This window comes from Genypterus blacodes, unplaced genomic scaffold (assembly GCF_046128005.1).
Source record: "Genypterus blacodes isolate CSIRO-AG114 ecotype Tasmania unplaced genomic scaffold, CSIRO-AGI_Gbla_v1 ptg000055l_1, whole genome shotgun sequence".
Classification (NCBI taxonomy): domain Eukaryota; kingdom Metazoa; phylum Chordata; class Actinopteri; order Ophidiiformes; family Ophidiidae; genus Genypterus; species Genypterus blacodes.
In genome coordinates this window covers 41,416-63,288 of record NW_027466867.1, presented here as the reverse complement: position 1 = coordinate 63,288, position 21,873 = coordinate 41,416, and the positions used below count along the sequence as shown (strand labels likewise).

At 48.2% G+C, this 21,873-nt stretch overlaps 3 protein-coding genes across 6 annotated transcripts in view; 1 reads left to right on the top strand and 2 right to left on the bottom strand.

Annotated features, from left to right (window-relative positions):
- Nucleotides 1–3,178, bottom strand: part of gas7b (growth arrest-specific 7b) — a 30,882-nt gene extending 27,704 nt beyond the window's left edge. The window contains exon 1 of the mRNA XM_076151800.1: nt 2,786–3,178. Within this exon, the coding sequence (XP_076007915.1) occupies nt 2,786–2,965 (180 nt within the window). The 5' untranslated portion in view covers nt 2,966–3,178. The remainder of the gene's footprint in view (nt 1–2,785) is intronic.
- A 2,697-nt stretch (nt 3,179–5,875) lies between these two features.
- On the bottom strand, nt 5,876–10,374 carry rangap1b (Ran GTPase activating protein 1b). 2 transcript variants are annotated; one of them, XM_076151799.1, is made up of 15 exons: nt 10,240–10,326; nt 9,482–9,613; nt 9,262–9,389; nt 9,111–9,170; nt 8,826–9,005; nt 8,595–8,729; nt 8,317–8,475; nt 8,086–8,199; nt 7,900–7,999; nt 7,632–7,716; nt 7,370–7,538; nt 7,199–7,282; nt 7,011–7,113; nt 6,833–6,921; nt 5,876–6,744 (listed from the first exon to the last, which is right to left on the bottom strand). In XM_076151799.1, the coding sequence occupies exons 2-15, from the start codon at nt 9,591–9,593 to the stop codon at nt 6,619–6,621; spliced, it is 1,644 nt and encodes a 547-aa protein (XP_076007914.1). In that variant the 5' UTR covers nt 9,594–9,613; nt 10,240–10,326; the 3' UTR covers nt 5,876–6,618. The 2 variants fall into 2 exon arrangements, with proteins under 2 accessions (XP_076007914.1, XP_076007913.1); XM_076151798.1 differs by having other exon boundaries at nt 5,877–6,744; nt 9,482–9,600; nt 10,240–10,374.
- A 430-nt stretch (nt 10,375–10,804) lies between these two features.
- zc3h7bb (zinc finger CCCH-type containing 7Bb) lies at nt 10,805–21,458 on the top strand. 3 transcript variants are annotated; one of them, XR_012963740.1, is made up of 22 exons: nt 10,805–11,068; nt 11,765–11,826; nt 11,930–11,966; nt 12,244–12,441; nt 12,802–12,960; nt 13,216–13,356; nt 13,427–13,469; nt 13,568–13,791; nt 13,889–14,174; nt 14,294–14,352; nt 14,486–14,585; nt 14,693–14,854; nt 15,237–15,442; nt 15,531–15,631; nt 15,715–15,896; nt 16,029–16,108; nt 16,256–16,494; nt 16,624–16,729; nt 16,905–17,013; nt 17,193–17,326; nt 17,482–19,052; nt 19,334–21,458. XR_012963740.1 is itself a non-coding variant. In XM_076151797.1 (21 exons), the coding sequence occupies exons 2-21, from the start codon at nt 11,768–11,770 to the stop codon at nt 17,515–17,517; spliced, it is 2,652 nt and encodes an 883-aa protein (XP_076007912.1). In that variant the 5' UTR covers nt 10,805–11,068; nt 11,765–11,767; the 3' UTR covers nt 17,518–21,458. The 3 variants fall into 3 exon arrangements, 2 of the variants coding, with proteins under 2 accessions (XP_076007912.1, XP_076007911.1); XM_076151797.1 differs by having other exon boundaries at nt 13,568–13,782; nt 17,482–21,458; XM_076151796.1 differs by having other exon boundaries at nt 17,482–21,458.
- The last annotated feature ends 415 nt before the right edge of the window (nt 21,459–21,873 follow it).

Here is a 21,873-nt window from a genome sequence, read left to right as displayed (position 1 = left end):
AGAGAATTCCCTGATTTGGGGAACGACGGCTTGAAAATGACGGCGATCTCCATGAACGCTCCTCTGGGTCTGAATAATGTTCAACCAGAAAGAGGAAATAAAGAAGCGTCCTTTGTTTGGCCGTTAGTCATTTCATTATGTCGTCCTACAGGCCGACGCGTTCACAGAGCAGCCATTCATCTACATATGACACACACACACACACACACACACACACACACGCAAGGAACACGGCACCAGAGCACCACAGCCACAACGCAGCAAGCAGGGGAAACTACCACTTAACACAACAAGCACAAGAAACATTCCTCCATCTATCCACAGTGTACACACTCTTTAATGAGTATGATGTCATAGAAGAAGGAAGGATGGAGGAGGTGAGGAGATGAGGAGAGGAGGAATTAGAGTGATATTAATGCTCTTTACATGCTAAATGTAACACGTAGATGTAGAGCAGTAAAGTGTAGAGGAGCCAGTGTGTGTGTGTGTGTGTGTGTGAGTGAGTGAGTGAGTGAGTGAGAGAGTGAGTGTGTGTGCGAGTGGAGCTCCGGCGTGTTCCGCTCTCTCTCTCTCTCTCCCTCTCTCTCCCTCTCCCTCTCCCTCTCCCTCTCCCTCTCTCTCTCTCTCTGCCCGGGCCGGTGGAACCCGTTGCTCCAGGTGGCGGTGGTGCATCGCTGACCCAGCAGAGGGGCAGGGGGGCCAGGGGGGGCTAGGGGGGGGGGGCCGGGGGGGGGCAGGGTGTGAGCGCGGCCCCTCCCTGCCTGCACCACGCACTTCACTGTGACATTTCACTGCCGTTTATTTGGTTATTTTTAGGCCCGAGACAGGAAAAGGTGGGCGAGCGGTGAGGGGGGGGGAGAGAGAGAGACACGCGGTGACACTCCAGATCTGAACCCACGAGGGTCCAACCTCTGCTGCTAACCATGAAAGTGAGGAGGACCTGGCAGGGTTTGCTCAAATGTGACGTCAGATAAGCTGGGGCCTGGATTTGGCCTCCAGCTTAAAGTCTGAGCCGATCCTGTATCTCACCTCGCATCTCAGCCACACACACACACACACACCCACTATTGTCTGTTTGTTTGGAGAAATCAGACAATGAAACTCAATTTAACTTCAGGTTTAACTCAGTTTCTCCCCGTCTACAGCTTCACTTCCACTAATTCTCTTTCATTCCTACGTCACTTCTGTCTGAATCTGGTCTGAAACCCCCGAAACTAAAACATGACTCATTTTCCTTATGAGTCCCTTCAAGTGCGTGTGATTACGTCACCTCTGCTTGTGTCTCCCACACTTGCACAATGTGGATGCAGGCTGAAACTGAAGCTTGAACCAGAGGGTCCTGTGTTCTCTGTGCTCCCGGCCCCGCCCTCTCCAGTCCCTAACCCGCCTGAGAAACCAGCATAGGGGGGCGTCGGGGTCTTTCGCCGTCTGCTGCTGTGGGTTTGCCTCTTTAAGTTTGCATACTGGCTAACAAAACATCAGCCTGAGCCCAGATTCAGGGTCCGGGGGGGTCTGGCGTGTGTTTCGCAGCAGTTTCAAGTCAGTTTCACGCAGATACGTTACCCATCTCCTCACATCCCAACGTGACCGAGCGATAGAGACGGGGCCACAGCTGAGAACACTGCCTGCTTACAGTCTGTTGCTCTTGGATGCCAGCTGATTGTAACAAATAGTCAGAGCACTGGGCGGTGTCATGGCAGGAGACAGGAGGCCGCAAATTCAATCTCTGCCAACCGTACAATCGCACAGCCAAATGCGTTTTGGCAAATTAAATCAGCACAATTTGATAAATACGACGAACGTGGGGCGCCTCTGTCTCAGCGCTGACAGAACTGCAGAGATTTCACAGAAAGAAGAAGAAGAAGAAGAAGAAGAAGAGGAAGAAGAAGAGGTTGTTGGGTTGAAAGTGTGTGGGGGTGACAAGAAGAGAGAGAGAGAGAGAGAGAGAGAGAGAGAGAAACATGCCTCTGCCCTGCCCCAGTGCCACACACACACACTCACACTCACACACACACACACAGACACATAGACCTGAAAATTCAACTGGAATGTGTGTGGAATGAGGAAGTGTGCCCCTCAGTCAGTCAGCCAGAGGAGCTGATGAGTGGGAAGGTTGTTAATCTGATAAGCACGGCAACATGGGAAAACTATTTATTAGTGCTCCCTGAATGCTGTCTTTATGTTTCAGAGCAAGCCAGTGTGTGTCAGAGTGAGAGTGAAAGACAATGACACACACACACACACAAAAAAAAAGCCTCAAGTTTCACAACAGCTATGACTGCAATTAGGAACATTTTCATGAGCGATTCCCTTCATTCATCATCGCTGTGTGACACCACGCACACGTGACGTCAACAGAATCCAAAACCTCCCCAGAGCGCACATTTAGTCTTTAAACAAAACAAGGGGATTTGATTTCAAACAATAAGAAACCACAAAAACAGCAAATATTCCATGAGCTCAGCATTATAGCGCCCAAGCTGACATTTTGCTCAACAATGGGTGAAGCACATAAAGTTCAGTCAGTGGGGATTTATGTTCTTGTGCTTGTATGGGTTGAATATTTTAAGAAGTCAAAAGTTGGGAGAATTCAGCCAGATCTTAAACTTTTAAACAGTAAATCTAATAATCCCATAATCACCACATAAATAAAAACCAAGATAAATCAATAAAAACACAATCACGTGTCAATATCTGTGTAATTGATCGATCGTTCCAGCACTTCTAACATGAGGTAAACCAGCATGCGCATGTGTAAATAAAGTGTGATAATTCCGGGCTTTACCTCCAGGACCTGAACGTAGCTGGAGGGGAACCATCCCCGGGCTCCGTCCATCTCTCCTTCCCACCAGCCGCCGGGCAGCGCCTGGACGATCTTGATGATGTCCCCGGCCTCAAAGCTCAGTCCCTGCTGGTGCTGCTCCCCGCTGAACGGGTACAAACTTTTGCAGTAAGATCCAGACATCGGCTCGGTGTCGCACTCGCAACTTGTCACGCTCAGGCACCGAGGACCAACGGCTCCGTCCCCAGAAGAAGACAACTTTACTGATGGCGCTGATTGATTCAAAAGTGCGTCTGTGTCAGAGTTTGTCGTTAAGCGGCGCGGTGTGATCCGTGTGCGTGTGTGTGTGTGTGTGTGTGTGTTTGTGAGTCACAGGTTGTCCTGTCCGGCTGTCACGACGCCCTGCCCCGCTCCGCTCCTCCAGCCTGCCCGGGGTGCGCTGGAACTGCCCAAACTGTACGTGAAGTCGCCGAGAACGAGAAGGAAGATAACCGGAAGTTGGGTGAGCGGTCTTTCAAAATAAAACAACACGGCGACATTTCTAACGTGTATTTTAAATTCAACATAATTAATACAGCTGCCGTTGCTGCTGCTATCAATAGAAAGTCTGCTGCTACAACTAAAGCATGATAATGGACTATTACGTGCTTAGAAAATGCTATTTTGGTGGGTGTAGTTTCGTTTAAAGTTTATTTTGAAAGTTTCAACAAGAAATGCCGTCTTTTATTCTGTAAGGCTTGACGCTGTACTATCATCAACAGCTTCTCTCCTGCTTCTCTAACTTCTAATGAAGCAGCTCTAATTTGGTGATGGTTTACTGTCCTTCCTCTTATGCTTCGCGTTCATGCTCTCACTTTGTTCCTAAAGGTGCGTTGCTATTGTCTTGTTACTGTAATTCAGGTTTTCCCCCTCATTTGAGAAGAGCTGCACTGTTTTGATCACTGCATATGGAACATTAATAATGATGATGATGATGATGATGATGATGATGGTCATTATCACCGGCAGCACTATTTATAGCAGAAAAAAAATGTAGGAAAAAATGTTGAAATTGATTTTAGGAAATGAGGAAATAATCTTCAGTTGATTTTGAAATGTTACAGACGGGCATTACAGCCCACTAGTTCCTCATTCTGGCTGTGGTTTTTTACTGTTATGCCATCGCTGAAGACTCTCCCCCTACATGCTGCATCACTGAATGACTCTTATGTGAGCTGAGGCTGCATTTCTTATTTCCTTTGGGACGCATAGAACCAAGTTCATATCTGTTGAAACAAAGCAAACGGCAACACTCAGATGTTGCAATCTCAAATTAAGCCACAGGAGGGCGCTAGGTCCAATGAAATTATTCCCACAAACCCATTCAAATGCGTCTTTTCTGACTGAAAGGCGCCATCTAGCGGTAAAATGAATGAATTGCAGATGATTTTCAAGTAGGTACAGTTTTTATGTATGGGTGATAGCTCACTTGAATTGAATTGAGAGTAACGAAAGAACGTATATCAGACATATATATATATATAATTATTTATATTATATATTTTATTTATATATGATATATATATCATTCATATATATATATATATATGTATATATATTTATATTTATATTATATTTTCATTTACTAGAAACAAAACGTCGTTTCCAGTTACTTTCCATTCAATTCAAGTTAGCTATCACCCATACATAACACACTACATACTGGAAAATCATCTGGAAATCATTCATTTTACCGCTAGATGGCGCCTTTCAGTCAGAAAAGACGCATTTGAATGGGTTTGTGAGAATAATTTCATTAGCCCTAGCGCCCTCCTGTGGCTCAATTTGAGATTGCAATATTTGAGTGTTGCCGTTTGCTTTATATATAAACACAGAATACATATATTATAGGCCTCCGTTATTACTGTCGTCCTGCCAGCGGATTGTTTCGTCGTTGTACAAGCAGACATGACAGCTGTGAAGACAGTTTTTATCTGTTGAAACAAAGCAAACGGCAACGCTCAAATGTTGCAATCCCAGATCGAGCCACAGGAGGGCGCTAAGTCCAATGAAATCCTTCTAACGAACCCATTTCATAGCGTTTTCTCTGACCGAAGGGCGCCCTCTGGTGGGAAGATGAATGAATTGAAGATGTTTTTCCAGTATATGTGTTATGTATGGGCGAAAGCTTAACTGATTTGAATGGAGAGTAACTGGAGAGGACGTTCTGTTTCTGATAAATGAAAATATGACTTATAAACCTTTATCATATCATAAGCCTCCGTTATCATTGTGGTCATGCCAGCTGATTGTTTTGTTGTCTTACAAGCAGACATGACAGCTGTGAAGACTCCACAACTCAGAGTGGATCTGAAACACATGACACACATCCAACACACAGAGGGCTCATATATAATACTCACATAGATCAATCACTGCTGTACAATGCAACACGGCCTTGACAGCCTAATGGACTGGGCTCCAGCGTGGACATGTCAGCATCCTTCACTGTAATGACCTTGGCTTGGAGATATGAAGGAAGGGGACGGGGTCTTGATTCAATTTAAGACCCTTATCAGGATATCACAGGACTATACATACTATATTATATTTGTATATCTTGTTAAAACAAGAAAGAGGCTAAATCTATAGCTGCATCTGTAGGCAGATGAGCTCATCTATTTGCCATTTTCAGTATCAGATATCTGACTGATAATCCTCTGGAAATGACTTCCATCAGCTCAATGTTGTATTTCCCACATCCATCACCTCTGCTGGCTGACGCTGAGCTGCACTCAGGCCCGGTCGAGGTGCATCCTCACGGCCAACGCCTCCATCCCGTCACTCTGGCCGGGGTTCATGGGGAAGCCTGGGCCGTCTCTCAGCCTCACAGCCTCTCAGCCTGACGTGGTGACGTGTGACTCGGCCTTCAGCAGCACAACACAATCCCCCCTCTGACAGCTGACATGTTAGGAGTCGTTTTTACCCTTGAGCGTTCCCAAACTTCCCCAGAACATCTGTAACCTGTCAGGCCTGTCTGTGCATCCTTTAGAGAGCTTGTGTACGATTTAATTTAAACAGTTTTGCGGCTCAATCATACACACACATTTGTTGTATTAGTAACATTTATCCACTTTCCCTTCAGTACAAATCAAACACACACACCAAACATCAGACTGAACCATTAAATGCTACTGAATCACTGAACGCTCAATGTGTGATTCTATTACTTTTCATTCTATTTCCCCTAAATCCTGGATCACATCCCAGCTACATGAGGTAACAGCTGACCGTGTGCAACACAAACTCCTGTAGAGAACTTCCATTCTTCCATTGTGTACAGAAATAGAAACGTTTCAGCGTCTCTGAGGTCCTGAGCTCTGCTGCATTATGACTGGATACACACACATTGTGCGTTCTTGCTCAGTCTGCACGGTGCTGCGTCCTCTCTGACCTTGTGATCTAATGATTGTACAGGTTTGTTGTTACAATCCTTCACCTGTTCTCCCCCAGGCTGCAGGTTAAGGCTGTGGCTCCACTTTCAACTTTAAAGTTTAATACAAAAATACAAACAATGAGTAGAAAAATAAAAGAGTCAACATGTGACCTCTGTTCAAGGGTGAAGCTTGGCAAGGGTGTGTGTGTGTGTGTGTGTGTGTGTGTGTGTGTGTGTGTGTGTGTGTGTGTGCGTGTGCGTGTGCGCGCGCGCGCAGTGGTTGACTGGTTGTTGACAGCAGGGCTCAGGCTGTGCTTCTCTCTCTCTGCCTCTCTGTGGCGCTGCTTCGTTCCAACAGGATGGAAACTCTTCATCGCTGCAGCACAGATATGTGGACTTTGACACACACGTGCAGATGAGCTCACTTGGACAGGAAGAGCTGCAGCAGCGAGGCCACGTCCTGGGCGATGTAATCCTGCTGGGCGGCGTGATGCAGACACAGCAGATGAGCCGGGAGAGGCGACGTCTTCTTCACCTTCCCTTCACCCTGAGACACACACACCTGTCACTCAGGGACAGAACCTAACTGGTCCACACACACACACACACACCCCCTTGTTAGATCAGTTCTGTACCTTGAGGAGTCCCATGGTGACCAGCAGAGTGGAGATGAAGCAGTAGGACTGAAGCGTGGAGCCACTGAGGAGCTTCTTCATCACTGCATCTGTGGAAGAGGCAGAAGCTCTTTGTTTTGGTTCTCATGACTTTAGATGTTTAGAACTTTAGAGCCGGAGAAATGAAGAAGAAAGTCACCGATGGTTTCTAAGACGGCTCTCTTGGTCTCCGGCTCCTCGCTGTACACGGAGGAGATCTTCAGGAAGACGTCGGCGGCCTTGATAGGCTCGGTCACGTCCACCTGAGGAAGAGAGAAGAATCCAACATGGAGGTCAAAGAGGCTTCAGACTCCAGCTGAAGCTTCCAGACACCTGAACCTTCCTCACCTGAGTCTGCAGCTCTGTCCTGCTGTGACTGAGCTGGAGCAGCGTCTCAGCAGAGGGGCAGCTGAGGAAGGACGTGAACTCAGCCTGAGAAGGACAAGAGAACATCTCAGTCATCTTCATCTTCATCTTTACTCACAGAGAGCAGCTGCAGCAGATGTTCTCTTCTCTTACCGCTCCATGTTCCTCCACACCTTCACCCTCCTCCTCCTCATCATCATTCTCTCCACTGCTGCATTCCTCATCCTCTACTTCCTCCTCACTTTCTCCCTCATCATCCTCCTCCTCCTCTTCTTCATCATCATCATCATCATCGTCGTCGTCGTCATCTCCCTCATCATCGCTACAATGCAGTGAAATGAAAACAACTCTTCCTCAGTAGATCCTTCACGTTAAAATCTGATAGAGGGTCACAGAGTTCTTGCTGCTGCTCTACCTGAGTGAAGCCAGCAGCTCTCCTCCCTCCTGGAGCTCCATGAGGTCCCTGAGAGCCTCACAGCCCTCCTCTCCCAGACAGTTTCCTGTTAGAGGCAGAGACAGGATCAGACTCAGACTCAGACTCAGACTCAGACTCACACACACACACACACACACACACACACACACACACACACACACACACACACACACACACACACACACACACACACACACACACACACACACACACACACACACACACACACACACACACACGTTGGTACCGTTCAGGTCGAGTCTCTTCAGGTGGGGTTTGTCCATCACAGCCTGAGCCACAGCCAGAGCTGCAGTCTGAGTGATCTCACAGAAGGACAGGTTCAGCTCCTGAGGACAAACAGGGCAGAGAAATAAGAGCTGAGACCCGTCAGGCTCAGAGCTCAGAGCTGATGCTGATGCTGATGCTGACTGACCTTGAGCACGGGCAGAGCCTCTCTCAGCACGGCGGCCAGGGCGATGGCGCCCTCAGAGCGGACCAGGCAGTCGCCAAAGTTAATCACCTGGATGTTCCTCAGGTGCCTCAAAGCCTGAGTGAGGGGAGAAAGAGCACAGGGATGGAACCTTCAACCTTCAACCTTCTGTTCCTGTCTGTCCCCGTCCACAGACAGGTTAAGAGACGTGTCCTCCTCCATGTCTCTGCTCACCTGTGCCATGGCCAGAGTTCCCCCCTTGGTGAAGGTGTTGTCGTTGAAGTTGAGGACACGGAGCGCTGGGTTGTGTCGACATGCTGAGGCCAACGCCACCACGCCTGCATGGTTGATCCCATTCTGGGGCATGTGGACTTCCTCCAGACTGCCCAGCAGCTGAGACAGAGACAGAGACAGAGACAGAGACAGAGACAGAGAGAGACGGAGCGTTAAACTCCATCACTGCTGCTGATGATGATGATGATGATGGGCTGTGCTTGTTCAGCCCGTCTCACCTGGAAGGCGTGGGCCAGGGCGCTGGCACCTTCATTCTCCAAGCGGTTCCTTCCAGCGATGAACACTCTCAGCCTGAGCGGAGCGCCCAGAGCTGCTGAGCGTCTGTGGCTCTCCATGAGCGCCTCTGCCAGAACCTACAGAGCAGTCAGACCTTAGACTGTATCCATGGTGACAGCACTTAAAGAGTCTCCACATGCTGCTTCTAAACGTCTCTGTGCTCGTCTGCTCACCTTCCCCCCTCCGATTCCCATCCCACAGTTATTAAGCCTCAGCTCCCTCAGTGAGTGACAGGTGGCGCTCTTCAGCAGCTGCTCCACGCCCTTCACTCCGTCTGGCCCAAAGGCGTTGTCGCTCAGGTCCAACTCAGTCAGCCGGGCCCCTGCACTCATCAACGCACCGCCGAGAGACCGCTGAGCAAAGAGAGAGAACATCAGTCAGTCAGTCAGTCTACGGGACAGAACTCAGATAGATGAAGCCGTTAGTTCATTTCAAGTATGAAAGTGTCTCAGTCTCACCAGAGCCATTGGGATTTCAGAGCGCAGCCTCCCAGTGAACATGTCGCTCCAATGGCATCTCTGAAACACACAAACATACAGTGTTATAAGACCAGCAGGACAGAAGACACACACGTTACATTCACACACAGAGCGTGATCTGATCTCATACCTGCAGCTCCTCTTTGCTCTCCAGAGCTTTGGCGATGGCCTTGGCTGCCTCCACTCCCACCGTGTTCCCCTCCAGCCGCAACGCTCTCAGGCCCCGGAACTGCACTATGTCCCGGACCAGCTCCTCCACTGCAACCACAGAGACACAAAGGTCACAGAGAGTAACAACAAGCCAGAGTCAAACACTCTGCCGTCCCTCTGATGTCCCTCTGATGTCTCACCTGACTCCTCGCTGTCCAGCTTCAGTCCTCGTCCTTTGTAGCTCAACTCTTCATCCCCGACGTGAGCTTTGGACAGAGCGTCAGCAAGCAGAGCGATGTCATCTGAGGCCATGATGACTCTGTGGGGAAGTCCTTCAATATTTAATAAGTGAACATTTATAAAATATAAACATTAAAGCTCTTACTCAAGCTAGATTATTAAATTATTTATGAACAATCACTTGTTTAACTTTCACACTCCACCTGTTTCATATCAGCATGCAGGTTTACTAGCTTCTATATTAGGATTGTTATTATAAGCTTTATTACGAGTATATAAGAATTGAACTGCAGCCACTCTTATGTAATAACAAACACGTCATTAGTAAAGTTATTCGCTTCGTTGTGTTATGGCGTCTGCATATCAGGTCAACAGCTACTAACGTGGTTTCACTGCACGATCGCAATGCAGAATTTCGAAATGATTTGTCCTTTAAGTCCGTAACCATAAAAATAAGCTCACGCCGTTTACTGAATATGAACTTTATCGAGAAACGTCGACACAACAACAGTTGATACAAGGAAGCTAATTAGCCCCAATATTGCTAACAGGTAGCGCAGCCAAAAACAAGATGAAATGAGAGCGGAACTAACAACTTAGCGACATGTGGCTGTGATACCGGGCTTTAAAAAGTTTATTCTAGTGTTTTTAAGCCTTCAAATCCACTATAATGGCGCTAAATGTTGGCGGAAAAGAGATAAATATGATGTTATTTTACCACAAACGGTGATTTCCGACAGGGTGACAGGCAGTACGCGCGGCTTCTTCCATACAGCCCGCCGGTTGCTTAATCTAGTGACGTCATAATTTCTATGGTTCTTCTTCTTCTTTGACTTTTTAAAATGACGGTTTACGTTCTCTTTCAACGCATTACCGCCATCTACTGTTACAGCTTTACGTAGGACTATCCTCGCAGTGGCGTTTAGAGTGGAGGGAGTGGCGGTCCTGCACAGCAAACAAACACGTTGATGTGTTAGACATACAAATAAAATGATTCACAAGAAACTGTAAACCATCTCATTGATTTCATTTATTGCAAGTCTGTCTTTGGTTCTGCAATAATCAGTTGAATTAACTGAAGAAGTGACCAAATACTCCAAATGATCCATTTATTTAGAGACGCTTTAGCTCTACTGTTTTGTGCTTCTTGATTGCCTATCATGACTTGTTTCCTGACACACTGCGGCACTTTCTTTAGTCCAAATAGCGGACATGTCTGCTTTCTGCACCGTGTCGGGATGGGGCTGGGCTGCTCTCTACTGCCCTCTGGCGGCTGCCTCTCCTCGAAACTTGTTGCGAGTTTGTACTAAACTGCACTAGCATAAACAGTTAGCAGCCAGCTAGCAAACCCGATCCAGTTCATCACAACCAGCAGCACCGCTGTGGAGACAAATCCGTGCCCGGTGCGCAAAACCAATGACACGGACACCCAACTCACAAATATGCGCCTGGATCGTGATTAATATTTGTCGGGTTGCTTTTCCGAACCACATCACCGCCGCCCAGTGAGGCTACCTCCGCCCGCAGAGCCAACTAACTAACTCTCGGTGAGTTCCGGTGCTAGCGCCGCTGCGGCTACTGGCCAAAGCTGCACGAGCCACGAACTTAGCAACACGGCGAGCTTATTAAATGTAACTGAGTGTCAGGTCGATTAACATGTTGCCAAAGCATGAACGAAACGACACCGCCCGCCCGACTTCACCCACAACCCAACCTACCTGCTAGCTAACTTTGCTTCCTCCATTAGCCTGTAGCTAAAGTGGGCTAAATCTGCGTAAGTAAATATTGACGCTGATTCGGTAAACACGGTTAACTAGCATCACTAGCAGCTAACCGTGATGTGTTTCTACTTTTAATCATGGTTTATAAAAAAGTACCGTTGTCTCGTTCACCTGCTTATCGATGTAATGTTAGCTAACGGTTTCCGTGTGTAGACGGTATGTAGGTGAACCTTTAGAATCCACACACTCGGACATTTTCAGCTTGTTCACCAACACTCACAGCTGTTTAGCGTAATGTTTGCTAACCGGTGGCCGGTTTCAGTGTTCGCTCCCCCAGCTATTTGTTAAGGGCAAGTCCGAGGATTCCCGAGTGTTTTGAGTGCGAGGCCGCGGCTTCAATGTGGATATTTACAGACTTTTAATGATTAAATATCTATTTGTAAGGGTAGGAAGTGAGCGTGTGCACACAGTCTGTGTCAAACATGTCAGCAGAATGAACGCTAACTCTGTCTTTGCCATCAGAATATGGATCCTGACAGGCAGAAACGAAGAGAAGAGATCCAGAAAACAATGAGCTTTATTCGGTAAGTAAACACACAAAGTCTTTACACATGCTTCACAATGAAAGAGCAGCGATGAAGGTGCTCGTCCCCGCTGACCCTCTCTCTCCTCCCTGTCTCCTCACAGGTCCTCATTGCCTTTCCCAGAGGCTGAGAGTTATGAGGTTTGGATATGATCTGTTGTTTTGTCTGTGCTCATAGTTTAGTCTGTGATAAAGTGCACCAACAGTTTATCTTTGGCTTTGTCCTTTCATTTCCATGGCCTGATCGTCCTCAATCTTTCCATCATTCCGTCTTTCTCTGGCCTCTTTCTCTTCTTCTCTTCCCGTGACTCTGCACCTCTCGTGTTCCCTCTCCATTATTTTTCCGCCTCACCCTCTTCCCACCTCTCTTCCTCTCTCATTCTTCAACCCCGTATCTCCGTTTCCCCTTTCCCCTCAGGCATTCCTGACCCAGTTGGTTTGTAACTTGCTGGATGAAGGAAATTGTTGTTTCTGGGACGGGGACTGGCGTCTGGCCTCCCAGCAGTATGGGGAGGGGATCAGCGTTGCCCGCTATGCACAGTCTGAGGCCCTGGTCATCCCCCCTGAGCTCCTGGAGGGCCTCTATGTGAACAGGGCTGCTGCTTGCTTCCAGACGGTGAGGGAGAAGTGGCTTTGTCTAACACAGATGTTCAGACTTATTTGTAGTATTGAGTGCATGTAAACAAACCTATTGTGTGTGTTTTAAATTGCATGATTTCACTTCCACTCTGAAAGACCTCAGCAGAATTGTTAACATCAATCAGTGCATTTTCAAACGCTTTAATAATCAGATTGATCCTGTTTGCAAACATCTGATTTCAATCCATGCAAACACATTTTCCTCCTCCTGTTTAAGTGATCAGAACCTGTTCACCTCAGCCGGTCTGCCTGGCAACCTGTCTGTTGCCGGGTGAAAGCTTTATACAGTGTTGTGTCTTCTTGGAGTAAATCAGTCTTTTGTTTTGTGCCCCGTCAGAGGGAGTTTGAACGCGCCGTGCTGGATTGCGACAGCGCCTTGTGCGTGTCAGAGGGAAGTCGCAGGGCTTTGTACCGCAAAGCGATCTGTCTGAGGGAGCTGGGGCGCTTCAGGGAGGCCTACGAGTGTGGAACCAGATGTCTGCTCACTGCACCGCATGTACGTCACCAACACTAAAAATATGCACACAGGAGGCATTCTGCTATGTCACCTTTAAAGTTTTAGGCTGGTAGTTTAGCTCCAACAGCCTCACACTGCTGTCTACTGTAAGGTTTCATGCTGTTGCCACAAAAGAGAACATTAGTGGATTTATAGATCATCTCTGCAGTATTGTCTTGATTTTAACTGTGCACTGAAAAAACAATGTCCACCTGAAAGTGAAGTCTCTGTTTGTTTCTGCCATTGGTCCTCCAGGACAGACAGGTCAGTGAGCTGGCCCAGGATCTGGCCTCTAAGTTGGGTCTGAAGGTCCGTAAGGCCTACATCAGCCCTCAGACAGAGTCCACAGCCTCAGAGGGGGAGAGTCACGGGGAGACGTCCCCACCCACTGGAGAGGTAGGTGCTGCTCCCACCATGTGGAGTCACACAGCAGGTATGAGACTAAACTGCATGTCTCCCTTCATAGATGTCCTCCAATGGGCTGGAATCTTTAAGTGACATTGGACCAGGTATGTGAAGCCTCAAACATGTCTGCCCCAAACCAGACCCTCCATCTCTTCCCCTCATTCATGGCTTTCCTCCTCCTCCTCCTTCTCCTTCTCCTCAGCGGACCTGTCCAATGCACAGTGCATCCCCGCTCCTTTAGCCACGCCCATCCCAGTCAGCGACGACCCCGCGACCTCCGTGGTGACCCCGTGCACCGACCTGTCGGAGAGCCCCAGCAGCCAGGGCCTCCCTCCCATGCCGTACTCTGTCCCCGTGTCGGATCACATAGAAGAATGCAGCAAGATGGACAGTCTGCTGGACTGCATGCCCAAAAAAGTTAGTGAGGTTAGCACAGACTCATGTGTGCTCATGTGATGTCACTGTGTCTGACCCAGTGTGTGTTTATGTGTGTATAACTCACCTTATTGTTCTCCACCATTAGAGTCCAGTCCAGGGTGCGATCCCCACCAACCTCCCCAACACAGCTGTGGGTCTCCGGCCTCCGTACTCCCCCGGCCTCCCGGCCTCGTCGTCCCCTCTTCCCTCTCCGTTCTTCAGCTCCTCCATTCCCCCTCTGGAGCCTTACACCTCCATGGCCCACAGGGACCAGGGCTCCACCCAGGCGCAGGACGCACTGGGAGGCTTCTCCTCTGGGGCGGCAGAGGGAGGTGGGAAGGTGGGATGTGGTGCTGGTGGGCTCGACTCGCTGTCTGAATACACTCTCCCTGGTGAGCAAACGTTTATCTTAATCCATGTTTTCATCTTATTTAGGGAGGATGATCCATGAAGCTGCAGCAGGTTAGAGGTGTCTAATGTCTAACAGTGTCCGTGTGTCTTTGCTCTCAAGGGGGACGAGTTTGTCACAGCTTCATTCCTGGGATGCGCAATCACAATGCTGCACATGCAGTGAGTAAAGAACACACACACACACACACACACACACACACACACACACACACACACACACACACACACTGTGCAGTGATAGTACATATATAACATCACATGTCCTCATCCTCGTCTTCCTCTTCTTCTACAGAACGGTCCAATGGGGACCAACCTGTCTCTACTGTCCAGGAATCCTCTGGCAGCCACACATGAGTTCCGTCAGGCCTGTCACGCCTGTTACAGCCGAATAGGTCGGTACCCACGGTCCAGTCTGGAACATTCTGGAGCACATGTCACGTTTCAAAGGGATTCTAGGTCATTTACGACAAACACTTCCTTCCTGTCCTCGTGCTCACAGGCCAACGTGTGATGGACTACAAGTATCAGCCTGAGGCGGCTCACCGCTGCAAGAGAGACGTGCTGCTGTGCCGGCTCAAAAACATAGACGACCCCACCTGGAAGAGGATCCGGCCCCGCCCTGCACGGAACAACTTCCTCGGGGCATTTGTACTTTGTAAAGGTGTGTTTGCATGTAAACACCCAATGTGTTGTTTCACAGAGAAGGAACGGGAGAAAAGGAAAACGGCCAAACGCAGGAGGGGGGTGTGTGTGTGTGTGTGTGTGTGTGTGTGTGTGTGTGTGTGTGTGTGTGTGTGTGTGTGTGTGTGTGTGTGTGTGTGTGTGTGTGTGTGTGTGTGTGTGTGTGTGTGTGTGTGTGTGTGTGTGTGTGTGTGTGTGTGTGTGTGTGTGTGTGTGTGTGTGTGTGTGTGTGTGTGTGTGTGTGTGTGTGTGTGTGTGTTCAAAGCCTGTGACATTAGATGCACTCAGACAATTTTACAATGAGAAAGGAGAAAGTTGCCCCTCTTCACGTTCTCAGTCTCCCTCCTCTCTGCGTCCCACAGAGGTGCAGGAGCGTCAGGAGTGTCAGTACGGGGAGAACTGCACCTTTGCTTACTGCCAGGAGGAGATCGACGTGTGGACTCAGGAGAGGAAGGGCGCTCTGAGCCGGGAGCTGCTGTTCGACCCGCTGGGCAGCACGGAGCGGCGGGCACTCAGCGTCACGCGGCTGCTGCAGCTCCACATGGGCATGTTCATGTTCCTCTGTGAGGTGAGACTCCCTCCATCAGGCTCCGCTGCCTCCAGCTGCTAGTTTTGCCCGTTTTGAAGTGTGGAACTTCTGCTTCCTCTCTCCACAGGAATGTTTTGACAGTAAACCTCGCATCATCAGCAAACGCAGCAAGGAAAACCTGGCCGTGTGTTCAAACCTCACGGCTCGACACCCGTTTGACGACAACAAGTGAGTGTTAAGATCACACAAACCTTTCTTTGCCTCCATTTTGCCAGCTCAGTGGGATCATGTCATGCCTCTGCGTCCTGCAGGTGCCTGGTGCACGTGGTGAGGTCGGCCAACGTGCGCTACAGTAAAGTGCGCCCCCTGCACCCCCTCTGCCAGTTTGACGTGTGTCGCCACGAGGTTCGCTACGGCTGCCAGCGCGAGGACAGCTGCTCCTTTGCACACTCGGTCATAGAGCTCAAGTGCTGGGTCCTGCAGCAGGACACTGGTGGGTAGCAGAGCTGGGACTCACTCACACTGTGATGATGCCACGTCTGGAAGATGTTATGTGATGTTCTTATCTGTTGGAAAGTGATTAACTACTTAACACATTATCTTCCTTTATTGACTGTGTCTCCAGGGATCACACATGAAGAGATGGTGCAGGAGTCCAAGAGACACTGGCAGAGGCTGGAGCAGAACGCACAGAAGCAACAGAAGGTGAGGCAAATGTTTATACCAGTGTGTGTGTGTGTGTGTAGGAGTGTTTTATTGACATTCTGGGAAAGTGGGGCAAGTAAAAGTTTATTTCTCTTCTGTGAGCTCAGCATTAACCCTCCCCCCCTCTCCCTCTCTGCCTGTTTCCAGCCTATGCACCTACCTCACCCCAACAGCAGCATTCCCTCGGGAGGTGTCGGGGGAATGGGCGGAGGAGGCGGAGACAGCATGGGCGGGGGCGGCGTGGGCCCGGTGGGCGGCCTGGGGGCGGGGAGGGGTCGCCCCCTCAACCTGAAGATGAAGTTTGTGTGCGGCCAGTGCTGGAGAGAAGGACAGGTCAATGAGCCCGACAAGAACCTCAAGTACTGCACGGCCAAAGCAAGGCACAGGTGAAGACACACACACACACACACACACACACACACACACACACACACACACACAGGCCTCCAGCTGGGTTTTCAGGGGTTAAACTATGTAAGGTTTCTCTGATTTTTTTTTTCCTGCCACTTTCTCAGCTGGACGAAGGAGCGCCGGGTGCTGCTGGTGAAATCCTTTGAGAAGAAGAAGTGGGTTGTGGTTCGGCCTCTGCCTTTCTCCCGCACGTACCCGCAGCAGTACGACGTGAGTTTACCTGATATGACCTCTGACGTGTAGGCAAGGGAAGCCAGCACACAAGAGGTTAAATCTCACGATGAACTTTAGCTCAGTTATTGTGCGTTGTCACGTCCTGTGTCACTTTCGCTGGCCCGTCAGTGAACCCTGAACCGCTTCCTCTTCCTCTTCCTCTGCCGCGCAGATGTGCGTCCACGTGATGAAGCAGAAGAAGTGCCACTATATTGGGAACTGCTCGTTCGCCCACAGTCTGGAGGAGAGAGACATATGGACGTATATGAAGAACAACAGCTGTAAGTACACCGAGTAACACACAGAAATACACGTCTGCACAGGTTAGTGAGCTGTGTGCAGACGTGTAAATATAAATATGAGGCAATTTTTGCCCTCCTTCTCTCTTTCTCTCTCTCTCTCTCTCTCTCTCTCTCTCTCTCTCTCTCTCTCTTATTCTCTCCTCCTCGGTCGCCCACAGTGAGAGACATGCAGCAGATGTACGAGCTGTGGCTGCAGCTGACTAATCAGAGCAGACGCACAGACAGCTCCGCCGTGACTCCGCCCCCAGAGGACAAGCAGGTCACCATCACGGCGGATTACAGCGACAGCATGGTGAGCGGCAACTAACCACAACTCAAACCGCTGCTGCTTCTTCTCTCTGTGACGCCGGCCCACAACGAGACGAAGCTGAGAGAATGTGGAGAAATACATGCAGGACGTCCTGACGTGTGTGTGTGTGTGTGTGTGTGTGTGTGTTTTCATTCCAGGGTGGCAGGCGGTTATCAGATGGGGACGACCTGTGAGTGACGTGGCACTGACTGAGGAGCAGTCACACCCCCCCGACACCATGCAGGCAGACAGGCAGACAGACGGGCCTGAACCACCAGCTACTACTCAGCAGTCTGTCATCTTGTGGCACCTATTTGACCGCGTCGAGCGTGAGAGCAGATTGATCATCCCTGACACACACACACACATATGTATACACACATACATATCCACACTCACACCACATATAACAACAAATCACAGGCACGAGTAAACAGAAGTATTCCCTTGATGTTTAGGTCAACCAGTCGTCCTCGTGTCGCCCTCCTCCCCCTTTTTTTGCGTGTCCATACTGAGGTCTGCGTGTCCACCTGCTGCCCCGCTGACTGTAGAGAGATTAACAAACCACGCTTGGTCGGACGCGCTGGTCGCGGCTACGAAACGCTTACTGACTTAAAACCCCACCTGATGCACGGCGTTCAGCTGTGTGTGGAGCGTGTGGAATGCCAAGCTCCTTTAAGAGCCCTCAGATTGATCAATATAGAGCCCTCAGTATAGAGCCCTCAGTATAGAGCTCTCAGGAGGCTCTAGGTGGACACGTGATGATTTAGAGCCATTGTTTGGTTTCCTTTCCTAGTAGGAGTTGTGCTTCCTTGTTATCCTGTCTGCCATATTGGTAGAATGCTATGAATGTAACGCCTGCTTGGGCCTTTAATACAAGGAGAGATCTGTGGTTGTGGAATGTATGTAAGGATACATACCAAGAAGATTCCTCCCATTTCAATTAGATAGAAAAGCCCCTTAGACCCCCCCCCACACACACACACACCTTGTAGTCGCTGTCAGCGTGCATCCGTCCGTGTTTCAGCTTTGCGGCGCCTGAAAGAGCTGAAGAAGTCAAATCAGACGACATTCAATCCCAGTTAGTCGCCTCATTCGTCCAACGAGATGAAGCTCCGGCGGCGAACGAGTCAAAGCGACTTCCAGGTTATAAATCATGGCACGTGTTAAAATGACACACCGGCAATTTTTACGCAAGGTATTGATTTTTGTGGGGCAGAAAGACGCCTGAATGAGGTCGCCGAGGTCGCAAAGCCTGGACCCGTATGGATCCAGGGAGCGGCTGGTGAACGGGTCCCCTGAATGTACAGAAGCCTTTCAGCTCCGTGCTCAATGTATATGTTCAGGCAGAAAGAGTCCTAATGAAATAAGTAATGACAAAGTCGGAGATTATTAAGAATATATGATTAATATATATTTCCCTGTGGAGGAGTATGGATCAGTTAAGATGTCTCTGCTGATGGAAACCTGTGCTCCATCCAATCACGCTCCCCCGTACACCTGCATAGTGCCAGATGGGGAAATGATTAGCACCATATATTGTGCCTCTAAACAACACACACACACACACACACACAGACACAGACACAGACACACACACACACACACACACACACACACACACACACACACACACTCTTACACAGACACATGCTTGCACACACACACACAGAAAGGCAGGATGTCTTCTCTATCTGAAGCCTTTATGGTGGGCAGAGACAGGATGGAGGTATGTCTATATTCAGATACTTATACACACATATTATACATATTTACAAATATCGGTATACTACTAATAATAAATGATGACTTAGCAGTTAAGCTTAATTAAATATATAACCTGAAACTTGTATTGACATAGGAGAAGTTCTTGTTATTGAGGTAATGCTATATGACATGTATCGCTCAATTAGATGACTATAGTACATTTTCTTTATTATTATTATTATTATTATTATTATTATTATGATTTGTATTTTGTCTCTTTTCCTTCTGTGTGGGACGTTCCAGGATGGGATCACGGCGCTTGTAGGTTATTGGTTGATGAGCGGCGGTTAAATCACACGGATGGCGACTCGTTAACGCCCACACGCGTGTGCAGAATGCGGCGAACGATCATTTAAAAGCGATTTCGCAGCAGCCCTAAACGGTCTGAGCCCAGGAGAGAAGCGATTGAACGGGAACGTGTTTGGGTGAGGTAATTCCCCCTTTTTTTACTTTGTTTTTCCCGGTGATCAGGTCAGGGAACGCCCTCTCTCCCGCCCTGGAACGTCCCGGGTCTCAGCTCCTCTGAGGGTCGCACTACTACTCCTAGTATTATGATGAATACGATGACGATAATGATTGCTATCTATTGACTATTTCTATTTCTCTTCTATACGCTATTGATATATGTATGTTAATTGCAATGTATAACTCTCTCTTTATATATGTATCCATGTATGAATATAATAATTAACAGGAAATAAGCCTGTGTGTGTGTGTGTGTGTGTGGCGGTGCAGCGCTGTCTTGAGGTAATAGTTGATTATTGATATTTTACATAAACTGTTACAGCGATTTGTTGTTTAGCGTGGACAGACCTGGCAACCCGGGCGCACACACACAGAAGCTTATGTACTCCCATATAGCCTTATTCTATATATTACACCTATAAGATGATACAACATACTGCTATTGTATAATCCTACTCACTATATACAGAATATGATACCTGATACTTATAATAATACTTAGACGCCCCTATAAGGTAATTTAGATAAGAGATGGTGGGTTTTTCTTTTTTCTGTGGCGGTGGAGAAGTTGTCGGTTATTATATTCCCCGCTTTGTTCACGAGGGTCGAGAACGGGAAGTTTACGGGAGGGAACGCCGCCGCCTCAAACCCTCGTGACCACCAAACGTATTGATCAGGAGCGTTTGAGGGGCGGCCAGTGATGATGATGATGAGGATGATGATGATTGAGATAAATCTGACGCAGGGAAAAAAAAGGAAACTAGGATTCCTGCATGTTCTGCATGTTTGTGTGTGTGTGTCCGTGTGTGTGTGTAAGGTCAAGCGTCTGGCGAATCAAGACACAAACCCTGAGGGTAAGCAAAAGGCCGTTACTCAACAAATCTGCTTATCACCATTCTTCTTAAGATTGCTTCCTGTGACTGAACACCGTTATTGTGAACACATGATTTAAGATTGCGAGACTTTGGGAACGTCTCTTTAGGGGCCTCGAGCTCAGGTGGTGGCAGTGGAGGTGTAGCCAAGGGGAGCAGAGATCAGACAGCAGGTTGTGGGTTCCAATATCTTTGAATGATGCACTCAGCCTCCTAAATAAGATTAGATTAGATTAGATTCCACTTAATTGCCGTTGCATGTCCTAGGTACAAGCATCTAAATGCAGATATTGATGGTATATATTGATGTTATTGTGATTGGTCTGCCTGATTGGTTTGGCTGAAGGCTTTAGTGGCCGTTACTATGGAGCAGATGATTGTAAAGGAATTGATTGAGCCACCTCAGAGACACAATCCTATAGATTCTGTGCATAATCGCATCCCGAGTGCACTTACTTGTAAAGTATTGACAGTAAGCAACTTTTTTCCCGTTCTAGTTTCATTCTGCACTGTACTCTAACTGTTGCACACTAATTTCCCTCGGGATAATAAACTTTTATCTTATCTTATCTTAACATCCAGTGCAGTGTCTTTAGGACCTTTCAACGCGTACTGGCAGGGATTAGGACTGTCTCCATGACTACGCAGGAAGTCTTCCTTCCCCTCAGTGCTACCAAATATGCTGTGTTTGTGTCGTTTGATTCCCTGCACCGACACACACGTGCGCACGCACGCACACACACACCTACACAAGCCACAACTACGTTACCGAATCTGTTTTCACTCAGTTAAGATGAATGGTTAATGTAATTATTTTCAACAACAGTTCTGATAAAGGAACCAGGGTGGTGAGGGTGACAATAAATCAAGGCCTCTTTTTGTACTGTATTTTTAAAAAGTTTGTTTGTTTTTGTTTTAATTGGATCTGTCTTTGACTTTGTTTTCTCTTTTCTCCTCCCTGGTTGGTTGTTCATGATCACACAAATGGACCAAATCTCTTGAAAGCATTTAATAAACAGACTGTTTTAGAAGATGTCTCCTGTTTTCCTTCATCCAAGCTCATATGTGGAGAGGCTGTCCTTCATGTGAATGTTAAAGGGTTAATAAGTACCTAAACTGGAACAGACATGGTAGCATCTTTGCAATTATGATATTATATGTGATGCTGACTGGTTGTATCAGTTAATGCACATGTAAACATAAACGGTTTATTGTATGAGTGTGTAACTCCTCATCAAGGCCCCGCACACCACACAACAACCAGCTGATACACATTAACAGATCCATAAATGACGTCACAGCCATGACCAGAACTAATGAGTTTCTTGTGTTTTCCCTCATCAGACTAGCTCCTCGCTGTGCAAACGCTTTCGCCGCTCTGACGGGTCCCCGCGCGCACCAATCGCTGCTCAATCCGTCTCTCCGTCGCTTCTGATTGGCTGGAGC